Source organism: Lepidochelys kempii, chromosome 7, assembly GCF_965140265.1.
Source record: "Lepidochelys kempii isolate rLepKem1 chromosome 7, rLepKem1.hap2, whole genome shotgun sequence".
Classification (NCBI taxonomy): domain Eukaryota; kingdom Metazoa; phylum Chordata; order Testudines; family Cheloniidae; genus Lepidochelys; species Lepidochelys kempii.
Window position 1 is genome coordinate 56,356,798 of NC_133262.1, and position 12,395 is coordinate 56,369,192.

At 50.8% G+C, this 12,395-nt stretch overlaps 1 protein-coding gene across 5 annotated transcripts in view; it reads left to right on the plus strand.

Moving 5' to 3' along the window:
• The window catches only part of PSD (pleckstrin and Sec7 domain containing), a 107,228-nt gene that overhangs the window by 45,504 nt on the left and 49,329 nt on the right, over nt 1-12,395 (plus strand). For all 5 annotated transcript variants that reach the window (XM_073352937.1, XM_073352941.1, XM_073352939.1 and 2 more), the window contains one exon: nt 5,888-6,331. In XM_073352937.1, coding sequence (XP_073209038.1) covers nt 5,888-6,331 — 444 coding nt within the window. The remainder of the gene's footprint in view (nt 1-5,887; nt 6,332-12,395) is intronic.

The following is a 12,395-nucleotide window of genomic DNA, read 5'->3' on the forward strand; positions in this document are numbered from 1 at the left end:
TTCAGTAGTAGATGATTAACTTTCTATGCATAGCTAGGACATGAGATTGCTATGCTTTTTGGGATGGAGAAAGTTTTCTATACAAAGAGCAAGCCAGGTATAATTGTTTGCCTGCACGTATTACTTGTTGACACAAAATGCTTTCTGAGGGGATGGCATGGGGTGAGAGCAAGGCGTGGAGAATAGTGTGAGTAGGGTAATGGTAGGATGAGGGAAGGGACAGGTGCGCTGGGATGAATGCCACACCAGGGGAGCATGGAGAGACAAATCATGAAGTGGCTAGAGCTTGGAGCCTGACCCAAAGGCCATTGAAGTCAGTGGGACACTTCTCATTGACCTGAATGGCCTTTGCATCAGGCCCTAGATCCACCTCTTGCTTCTTACAGGGACTATTCTCTATCTTGTGGCTAGTTTAATCTCTCCATCCTGTAAGGGCAGGTGACTGTGACATCACCCAGCCAGTTTGACACACAGATGGCTTTCAGCATTCAGGACTGACTTCCCCCCCGTTCCCCAGCTGGGGAATGGGCCTCAGGCACAGCCAGCAGCTGCCCACTGCTGCGGCTGTGCTTATAAACATAAGGGCTGTGTCCATCTGAGTGTGATGTGTGAGATGATTCTCTCCTTTCCTCCTGCCCCCGGGCCAAAGTGGAGCTTACCAAAATGAGGTTTCCACAAGAGTCTAGCTGGTGACTGCACACTGGGAGAGTATCCTGGGTGGAGCTGTTGGGGCCAGTGAAGATAGCCAGCCAGTTGTGGCCCACTTTGTCTCATCAGGAGCTATACATGCAGTGGCTTGCCGTGAGCCCCATGTGGTCAGCTGCGAGCGGCTCCAGGGTCCATGACTCCAGTTCCGACAAAGACTGAGGACTTGGAGACCTGTCCTACAGCAAACTGTAGGCTGCAACTTCGAGGTATTCTAGGGGGCTTCTGGGCTTGCCATTTCTGTGTCTCCGGTGAGGCAGCATTGTCACAGGCGGATCCCAGGAAGGAGCAGGCTGTCTGCTCCCCTTATCAAGGAATCATCTCCTTTCTGGTCACAGTAAGGGAGGACAGCCATTCTGCATGCACTGAGCCGCCCCCTGCAGAGGATGGCAGCCTCACTGTGCTGAACACCTGGCCAAGGGAGTCTGTGGTGCAGCTAGGGGATAGTTATCTCGCAGGAAAATCCTAGGTGGAGCCAAGGCACTTGTAGTATTTGCTGCAAGGTGACTAGATGAGGAGAGCACTACACCCCCGCCAGGGATGAGCTCACCTAGTCTATCTTGTGGTGAAACTACAGTACCTTGTCTCACTGTGTCATCACAGCAGGCTGCTCACGTGTTAGTCATCATGCAGTGAAAACACACCACAGCTGTCCCCTCTTCTTTCCAGCCCCAGCCCCACTCTGTTCCCTAGTGTTCCTCTAGTGTGGTGGGAGCCAGAATGAACAGCTCCCCTGTTGGGCCAGTGTGGAATCGTACCACCCAGCTGAATTTTCGCTTGCATGGATAACTCAATCTATCACTCCTAGCATGTGGATATCACTGTACCGTGCTGATTGCCTTATTCTTCCATGGCCCTCCAGTAACGTACCACTACTGTAGGGTGTGACGGGCCTCCCAGTCAGAGAGGGGACCAAGACCTTGTCTGTTAAGAGATTCCAGTTGCCAGATCTGCTAGTGCAATGAGGCCTTGTCTGCACACAGAAGTTGTACTGCTTTAACTATACTGGAGTAGTTACAACCCCTCTATTCCCATGGCGGGAGAGGATTATCTCTACCGGTATAAGGCACATTTACACTGGAATGAGAGCCCCCTTCTGATGGGGTGTACTGGGATAACCAGAGCAGTAATAAATAATCCCCATAGTCAGACAGGTACAAAAGCTGTACAGAGCATGCCGCAGCAGAGTTAAATTGCCCTGTCAAGCGGGTGAGTGGCGCACCAGGGTGTGACTGAGAGGAGCAATCTGAGATCCCTCTGGGCCTGCTTTGTAGAGCAGCATGTTTTGAAAGCTGCCACTATGGAAGTTATTAAGGGCTGGATTTGTAAAGGTCTCTTAGTCATCTAAAAATGCAGGTGGGCAGCTAGTGGGGTTTTCAAAATGCCTCTACCTTACCATTGGAAACAATGAACATTAGGTACCTGGCTCTCTTAGAAACCCTACTAGACACCTACCTGCATCTCTTGGAGCCTTAAGAAATCTGGCCATAGGTGTTTGGAGTAGTTCTGCAAGGGAGAGTTAGGGTGGATGCTCCCCCAAACATCAGCGAGCACTGTGTGGTTACAATGATTGTCACAATAGAGGGGACTTTCCTTAGGGGACGACAAATGCCAGAGCCAGGAGCACATGGCTAACCAGGAGCAGGCTGGTCAGCAAAGGGGAAAGGAAAGCACAAGCTAACCAGAGAGGAAAAGTGACTGGAGAAAGGGCACCTTCTTACTCAGCCGATCTGCTCCCGGGGGATCTTCAGCTCTGCCGACTGTAATGACAAACCTGAGGCCTGGTCTCCACTGAAAGCTTATACAGGGATAGCTACGTTGGTCAGGGGTGTGGCAACGTCACTATGTTGACAAAAACCCCAGTGTAGATGCAGCTCTGCCGACAAAGAGAGACCCGGAGTAACTAGCGATGCTGCTGCCGGAGCTACCATGACTTCACTGCTATTGTTATTTGAGCTAGCTAAATCAAAGCTAACCCTTCCGTGCTGCAGTCACACCTTTGCCTGCAATGCAGGCATGCTCGCAGTTAAAAGAGGGAGCTGGATTCTACTCTGTGCCTCAGAATTGTTTGCTACGTTCCAATCAGTTGCACCTGTGCAAACCTCATGTGGGGTTGTACACGTGTCACCAAGCGCAGAATTTGGCCTGCAGAACCATCAGCATTATTGACCCAGCTTGACTCAGATCCCAGGTGAGTTTGCAGGCCTGGCAGTCAGTGGGGAAACCATCTTTTACTTGCACATGGAGCAGGTTTGCTCTGGAAATGACTAAGATCCAATACCCAGGGAGCCCCATAATGCCATGCCTCACTTTAAGGACCGTAAATAACGACCGAGTGAGAGGCAAAGTCCTATGAATTAAAAACAGGTGCAAGCAATGATTCTGCAAAACACTTAAGCATGTGCTTAACTAGAAACGTGATTACACTGGCTCCAAGGGGACTTAAGCATTTGCTTAAATGCTTTGCTGAATTAGAGCCCCAGTGATGGGAAACCGAGTCACAGGTGCCCAGATCCTAAAGGATATTTGGGTGCCTAACTTCCATTGAAATCTGTATGTGTGATGATCGGGGCCAGATTCTGGATACCTTACACCTTATTTTGCAAGTGACCCTGTTGATTTCTCTGGCCCATAATGATGGGGAGTGAATAGTCCAATGAGTTCACTCCTGTGTATTTTTATTAAAGATCTGCTAAAGGAAGAGGACAGCAAATTGATGAGACTTGCTTACAAAAAATAATTGCTAGGAACTTCAAACTACAGTAGAGTAGCAGAAATGAGCCAGAGGCCTGGTTTTTGTGGCAATGCATGTGTTCCTAATTAGCCTGGGATCAAGGGTCAGTTCCAGGTGTAGGTGCTAAATGGCAGAATTAACCAGCACTGTCTCTGGCAGGATGGGGCTGCGAGGGGTGAGGGGGTCCTCTTGTAGAAAAAAATCCGTTGACAGTGGTGTAGAGAAGAGCTGCAATAAAAGGTGAAGTAGGCCCTCGACTGTCTTAGCAGAGGAGCTGCATACAAAGCAGGAGGCAGTCCTGGGACTGTGTGCTGCCTCTGTGTCTGGAGTTGACTCCAGCTGGAGACTGTGTGCTGTCCCAGGAAGGGGGCGTGCAGAGACACAGCAGCTGGGGAAGGCCCCAGCTGGATGCTGCTGAAAGTGCTGGGGATGCTGAAACCGCAGCTCTCTCCCCTTGTGTAATTACACCTTGAAGTGGGTATAGTTGGGACAATCACAGCAATGAGAGTTTGCATCCTGCTAGTTCAGTGGGCCTGTATCTGTCAGTATGGACCACTAACGAGGCAGAAGCACAGGGAAGACCCTCCAGAAGCAGTGCTGCCCCTACTGTCCTTTACCTCCTTCCCCTCTCCCATGATCCCTTCCCTTTCTGGAAAGGATTCTCTGGGTCTCTTGCCCTAGCGCGTGTGACTGGCACCTGGAAATGGTTTGTTTCCTGTCCTTGCTTCTGCGCAAGAGCCTGATTACAGTCTGTGCTCTGCTCCCATCTTCTCCCCCATGTCTTGCTGAGATGGTGCCCCTCTGCTCTGATCCCCAGCAGGGTGTGGGAACCATCCCCATCTAGCCCATCTGTTAATTCATAACCTGATGTAGGTCACGTCCCTGACCTCTGCTTTTCCAGTGAGAATCCGCCCAGCTCCCTTAACAGATATTTCTTCTGTCCTGGTGCTGTTGCTGCTGCCCTATGCTGCATCCCATTCACAGCAATAATCCTCGGCCCCTGGAACAGCACATGGGACTCCAGATGGACTCTAATGACAAATGATCCAGGCATTGTTAAGTTGATTTCATAGTACACTTCCTGAATTATAATGATAGGGAATTTACATTTCTATGGCATCTTTCTTCTTGGGGGAAACAAAGGCCTCCATAAAATATAACAGACTGATTTTTACCATGTAGAGCAGTCATTTCACCCACCGCTGAAACGCAGCCACCTATGGGGTGGAACATGGTCGACATTTGAGCATCCAAGTACCGCTGCACAACAGAAGTGGAGACGATCCTATCTAAGGTTGGGTTTCTCCATTCTTTACCTACTGCTTGCTTAGGCAACCCCCCCTGAAGTCATGGAGAGGTTGGCCTAGTGAGATTACCAGAGTTGTGTTTTGAGCAGGTTAATGAATTAATGACATTCAGTCAGTGAGACAGCAGGTATTTAGACAATGAGTTTTCCAAGTCTTCTGAATGAAAATGTGTTCGTGGTGTCCAATAACCTAGCAGTGGGATAGAACGCGTTCTGATTGGATAAATTTTCCTGTGCTCTAGCCAATTGGAAACCAGCATGGCCTAAAGTAATTTCCCTTTACTTTAATAAACTGATGGCAGCATATCAGCTGAGATTGGTTTTCGGATTCTGTTTGTACTTTTATGAGTGAAGTGGATTTGTGTTCATTTTGCTGGAAAGCTGCTTACTGCTCTATGCTCAATTTGATTGGCTAGCTGCAATCTATGTCATTTAACAGACCACACTGTCAGATCGTAATGACTTTTGATCACTTCTGATCTGGACTGGGTTCAAACCAGTGACCTAGGGGAGAAAGGCTTTGTATCCCATTACAGATCTGATCATGGGGTACAGGGCGTTACCTAGGGAGGTGGTAGAATCCCCTTCCTTGGAAGTTTTTAAGGTCAGGCTTGACAAAGCCCTGGCTGGGATGATTTAGTTGGGATTGGTCCTGCTCTAGGCAGGGGGTTGGACTAGATGGCCTCCAGAGGTCCCTTCCAACTCTGTTATTCTATGATTCTAGGGCTGGGTCCTCAATGGGATCTGAACCCAGGACCTCTGTGTCTAAGAGAATGAGCCGTTACTGCCTGAGCCAATAGACCAAGTCTGGCTGCAGTAGTGGAGTCATTGGTCTTTGTGGATGAGCCCCTGGAGGGGAACAAAGTCTGTGCTGTATTAATTGGCACGTGCATCCAGAGCACCATCAGATTCCAATGTGGGTCACCGTGTGCAATGTCCTATCTGACTGGCCAGGCTTTTTCCCCGTAACCTGGTTCCCCAGTGGGTTATGGTCCTGTATTGGTTCCGAGGAGATGCTATCCTTCCCAGTTATCGGTCTCAGTAGCAGATGAATTTAGAACCAATGGGCTAGCAGAGGGCAAGGAGTGCGCGTTCTATGCTCCTCACTGACCAGCTGTTCTTTCTCTCTCCCCTCCTGCCAGGATCGTGGACAGAGATGAACAGTGCCTGCTCAAGTCACCAGTGCCCTTCCTTCTGGGACACAGCCTCTCCAAGGATGGGATGGACTCTTTCAGCAAGCATTTTGAGAGCATCATGGAGTCCCATCGAGCCAAGGGGACATCCTACACCAGCCTAGATTCCATTGACGTCCTCTCCTCTCCAGCCCGTACCCGTGGTACCTATTTCACCTTTGACCTCCCAAACCTCACCCCAGAAATACAGGACCAGATCCGAGACAGCGCCAAGCTGATTGAGCAGAATTTTGCCCCTCTGGCCCACCTGGAGCCAGATTCCGGAACCAGCTCTGCCACTGATGCCCCCTGGAGCGAGCGGGAAGAGGAGCGGGGGAGAAGGGGGAAGAATGGCTTTCACAGCCCCTGCCGCTCAGAGGACAGCTTTGGACTGCCCCTGGCCTCCATCATAAGGTGAGTGATCCAAGCTACCTCCATCAGAGTCGTTGAAGGCAGGATGTGTGTGCCCACCCGAAAGAGGCATGCGGTCTGCCTGGGTTAGTCAATCGACTTGAACCCAGGCCAGAGCATTCAGGAAAGGAGGCCATTCAGAATGCCGAACTCACGCTCGGAGGGAACGTCCAGGGGCTCAGGAAGAGGGATTCACAGGGTAAAACAACTCTGGTAAGACCAAGTGGACATGGTTCGTGGTGGGCTAGCACAGGCCCTGTACCGTTAGCTGGCTGGCCTTGAGAGGCCTTTGTGATGTCACTGCAGTTGTTTGTGTTCTGGCTGGGGGTGCTTGTGGTCTCCTCCCCCACTGCAGCATCACGAGATGGCCCTGATACTGAGTTACACAGGGAACCAAGGCTATTCAAGCTGGGAAGCAGGAGGCCCGGGTCTGCTGGGACCTTCATCCGATTGGCCGCAATGATAGCCATCATTAAATGGTCCTGCAGGTATCATGGCAGAGAGGCCTATCCAAAGCCTGTGATAAGAACCAGAGCAAGAGCCCCCATCCCAGCTGCAGAGACCTCCTGCTACCACCACACCCCTCCCCGCTGACAAGCAACTGCCTGTCTGCTCAGCAGCCAGAATCTCACAATCCTGTGTTAGCATCTTCCTGGACTTGACCCCCACTCCCGGCCACCAAACCTCCCTGCACCCCCAAGTAGCCTCTTAGCATAACCCATTTCCCGCTTTCATGAGCATGTGTCACGAGAGGGTCAGGGCAGAGCTGGGCCAGCAGGAAATGGGGTGGGGAGGAAGTTATCCAGAGCTATTATGGATGAAGGAATCCACACTCCCTGGTTTCCCACACACTCCCTCTGGGGCTCAGGGAAGGACCCCAGGAGCGGTGCTGTTGTGCAGTGGGCACTACGTAATGGTGACTGCGGTCAGTGACATGATCCCCAGCCCATCTGGGAGGAAAGGCAATGTCCGTTTATGGGCTGTTCTTGACCAGGTGTTGGTCCTGGTAGCCCAGGGGTTCTCCCCCAGAGCCCATCTTTTAGGAGATGGGGGAGCTAATTTGCTGGTAGTGTTTTCGTTTCAACTCGTGATGGCAGGCAACGAGAGGGCAGTTATTGGAGTCATAGCTTCCTGTTTTCCCCTTTATCAGTGTGTCAGAACATATCATTCAAGCACTGTACACATGTTGACTAACACAGCACCCAGTGTCAGTGTCATCCTCTTCACAGCTGGGAAACTAGGCACAGAGAAGAGCTGAGATTTACCCCCAAGATCGTGTGGTGAGTCGGTGTCAGAGCTGGCAGTTCCTGGCTCCCAAGCCTATGCTAAAGCCACACCACTCTTCTACCACCTCTCTCTTGTTGCGGTTAGTTTGTCTAAGTAAGTGCTGTTTGTTTTCCTAATGGCTACCAAGGGGGTGATGCCGCCACGTGCTGAATCAATTTCTGCGGTTTGCTCTGCACTGCCTGCTTCCAGCGTACAGACAGTGCACTCTGGGAAGCAAAGGTGGAGGCGTAAGGCAGGAATGGATTGCCTTTTGCAAAGATCCACCTCAGCATTTTGGGCAGCAATAGTCTGCTGTAGGGCTGTGTGGAGAGACGCTGGCTCTCAGCTGCTGGCTGGCATGGTATTCCTTTGGCCTATCAGTGCTCCGCTGGAGGGGCAAACGTCTGGAGAGCTCTTAGCGCTCTGCCTGTGTCTGCCACAGCTGCTTGAGAGCCCTCCGCAGGAAGCTGTTCACCCAGAGAGGTGGGGAGACCATTTGTGTTTTGTCCTGCAGCTTGTGCTGCCTGACCTGTTTCTCTCCGGTGTAACTACTCCCGCATGAGGACTTCCAGGGCCAATGGAGTTTCTCTGCATCCCTCTGGGATTCCCCCCTCCCACCCATCTGCTTCCTGCCTTCTTATCTCCAGGCAGTTTCTCCCAGTATTCCTGGGCTCTCTTCCACTTCCTGAGCTCTTCTTGGGCTGTCTGGCCTCTCCCCTGGAGTTTTTTCTCCCAGGGCTTGTCTATACTTAAAACACTGCTGTGGTGCTCAAAGCGTAGGTCAGTGGTTCTCAAATGATTGTACTGGCGACCCCTTTCACATAGCAAGCCTCTGAGGGTGACCCCCCTTACAAAGTAAAAACACTTGTTTCTATATTTAACACCATTATAAATGCTGGAGGCAAAGCAGGGTTTGGGGTGGAGGCTGACAGCTCACAACCCCCATGTAATAACCTCACTACCCCCTGAGGGGTCCCAACCCCCAGTTTGAGAACTCCTGGCGTAGGCAATCCATTGACTTAATGCCGTCTACACCGGGGCTCAGGTTGGCTTAACTGCGTCACTCAAGGGTGTGGATTTTTCAAACCCCTGTGCAATGTGGTTCTACCAACTTCATTTCCTAGTGTAGACCAGGTCTCCGCTACACGACTCTCAATTTTTCTCAGCAGCCCCAGGGCTCTTACTTCTGTCTCCTCACCCAGAGATCCCTTCTCCTTGGGGACCCTCAGTGTTGTAGCAATGCCTTATGACAGGGCGTCTCGCTCTGGAGCTAGTGCCCTATGGCTCTGTTGCCAGCTTTGACACCAACCCCACATGGGGGAAGTTTCATTTTTCTAGTGACACTGGGCCAAACCTTCTTCCCACTGACCTCTACACAGCCTGCTCTTTTCAGGGGGGTCGCAGTGGGTGTAACCAAGAGTAGGAATGGATCTGCTGTCTCCACGTCTTGTCCTGCTTCTCGACTTAAAGGGCACCAGCTCCAAGCAGGAGAGTAAGAAACAAGAGGCCCAATGTAGGGATCTCAAGCTGTATGGAGGGGCCTGGGACAGTCACTTGGCAAAGTACTAAGCAGCCCGTGCAAGATCCCAAGCAGGATTGAGGCCTGTGCTGCAGGGACACAGCTAAGGAGGGGCAGAAGTACTGCCTGCTGACTTTTCACTGTATCCCAGATAGATCATGCTGAGTGAGGAGCCTGCCATATTTTCTGCCAGGGGAAGTGATGGTCAGCTGTGCCTGCTGGTAACCGGACGTCTGTCTGTCTGTCTGTCCCATGCTCCTCATTGTAAACAAGGCTCAGATGTCTATGGAAAACCATAAAGCACAGATGCTGTGCCCAAGCTGCACTTGGCCTGGCTCCAGGGGGAGGGGACGACTACGACTATCCTTGGAACCCCCAAATTCTGGTCCTTGGTGTAAGGTAAAGCAGCCCAAGGAGCTGCTAGAGCACAGGGGTACCCTAATCCTCACCCTTTCCCCAGGGCCAGGAGCAGCTATGCAGACACTACATCAGATGAGCAGTTACCCAGCTGCTATCCACCTTCGGAGAAGCACAGAGCATCTGGGGCCGAGGGCAATCTCTAGTCCATAATCAGCCCAGATTTAAGGGGTGAGTTGAATTTTACAATGGGTGCGTTGTACCCAGTTATCTTGCAGCCCAGGGCCGTTACAGCCATGATCCAACCCAGCAGAAAGGGGCGAGAGGAGAAGGGAGACAGGCAAGGAAGGCTGGGGGTAGGAATCTGGCAGGTAGAAGTGGCATAGCAGAGATTTTTCAAAGGGACTGGTAAGCAGCTGGGCAGAGGGAGTCTGATCTGATACTAGTCTCGGTGTCCCCCCACCCATGCAAACTTCTCCAGCCATTTTACCTTCAACGAGGACATAAGAGATTCTGAACATAGTTGCACTGACCCCATAGTTGTGTGACACCCCTGTTCTTTGGGTGTCACAGGGTCTGACATCTCAAGTGTCTGTGGCCTCAGTTTCCCAATTGCTTCCTATGTCTTGACAGCTCCATCTCTACCTCCACTGTGGGGCTCTTGTGCAGATGCTGTCAGCACTTTGCTGCTCAATCACACACCCCTTCCAGAGCATATCATAGAAGATTAGGGTTGGAAGAGATCTCAGGAGGTCATCTTGTCCACCCCCTGCTCAAAGCAGGACCAACCCCAACTAAATCATCCCAGCCAGGGCTTTGTCAAGCCAGGCCTTAAAAACCTCTAAGGATAGAGATTCCACACCTCCCTAGGTAACCTATTCCAGTGCTTCACCACCCTCCTAGTGAAACAGTGTTTCCTAATATCCAACCTAGACCTCCCCCACTGCAACTTGAGACCATTGCTCCTTGTTCTGTCATCTGCCACCACTGGGAACAGCCGAGCTCCATCCTCTTTGGAACCCCCCTTCAGGTAGTTGAAGGCTGCTATCAAATCCCCCCTCACTCTTCTCTTCTGCAGACTAAACAAGCCCAGTTCCCTCAGTCTCTCCTCGTAAGTCATGAGCCCCAGCCCCTTTATCATTTTCATTGCCCTCCGCTGGACTCTCTCCAATTTGTCCACATCCTTTCTGTAGTGGTGGGCCCAAAACTGGATGCAATACTCCAGATGTGGCCTCACCAGTGCCAAATAAAGGGAAATAATCACTTGCCTCGATCTGCTGGCAATGCTCCTACTAATACAGCCCAATCTGCCATTGGCCCTCTTGGCAACAAGGGTACACTGCTGACTCATATCCAGCTTCTCATCCACTGTAATCCCTATGTCCTTTTCTCCAGAACTGCTGATTAGCCAGTCGGTACCCAGCCTGTAGCAGTGCATGGGATTCTTCCGTCCTAAGTGGAGGACTCTGCACTTGTCCTTGTTGAACCTCCTCAGATTTCTTTTGGCCCAGTCCTCCAATTTGTCTAGGTCACTCTGAACCCTATCCCTACCCTCCAGCATATCTACCTCTTCCTCCAGTTTATGTCCTCTGCGAACTTGCTGAGAGTTTAATCCATCCCATCATCCAGATCATTAATAAAGATGTTGAACAAAATTGCTGACGTTATCTTGTTTTCTAGGCCATGTGCCAAGTTGAACAGGACCCCAAAGCTTCCAGCCACTTTAACGAATGGGGGCAGATGCCCACAGTGTAGGGGAGGAGAATTCCTGGACCAGTTCTTCCGTCTTTTTCCCCTTCGGTCTTACCCCCATTGGCTTTGAGCCAGCTGCTTTTCATCTAAATGCTGATCTTTGGGCATGGCGATACCCTTGAGATGCTGTTGGCTGCATCTTTGGAAAAGATGATGTGCAACTGTGCATCATCCAGGTTTTGCTGGCAGCAGAGTCTTTGGCATCTCACTGCCTCTTTACATGGTCTCACATAGCTATTGAAAAGAATCAGGGTCAAGATAAATCCCGGTAGGATTCTGTGCTGAGGGCTCTATTGGAAGAGAAGTAGTTATCTATTACTTCTCTTTGGGTCCTCTTGGAGAGGAATGACTGTAACCATCACAGTGCCGCATCTACACCAGCTATGTCATGTTAACAGCTCTGCAGTACATTGTGATCAGCTGTGTCATAAGCTGAAGAGGCCAAGTACCATGAGCATTGAGATGTAACCTCTGTCCGTTGCCCGTGGAAGATAATTGTTTGTGCCACTAGGCTTGTCTCCATGCTGTGACTTGGCCTGAAGCCCACTGGCCAAGCATCTAGGATGTTGGTAGGTTCCCCATGTTGGAGCTTGTTTTCCACCACTTCCCCAGTGATTTTGCCCAGGAATGAGAGGCTGCACCCAGAACAACAGTGGGAGAATTCTTCTGCCTCAAGCTTTCAGAATTGGACTAATGCATTCTTCAGGGAAGTTGTAAGCCTGGCTACCCTGCAGACAACATTGATAATTTCTGTTAGCAGTGGACACAGCTGCTGAAAACCAGGGAAGAACAACTAAGAAGGGCATACACCAATCCACAGGGTGTGGCTTGAGTATCCCAAATAAGTGCTTTATCATGTGTGATGGAGTGGCTAATGCCATCCAGTTAGATTTAATTGTACTGCCTCAATGAGTTCCTCCCTTACCCAGCTGTTGTATTCTGACGTTGGAGGAGAGCTGCTTGCAGTGGCGGGTGCTTGGGTCCAGAGTGGATTAGCTCTGCAGGCCATGAGTTGGCAGCTTCTGTGCCGATGGAACAGTGGGTTCTCTCTGTTCCCATTACTATCTTCAGGCTGTTGGTGGATGGATTTGTAGAGTGGTTAGTGCAAATAATGTTCCAATGTCTGCCTGTTTGGGTCACTGGCCTTGATCTGTGAACCAGGGTGATTTTCAG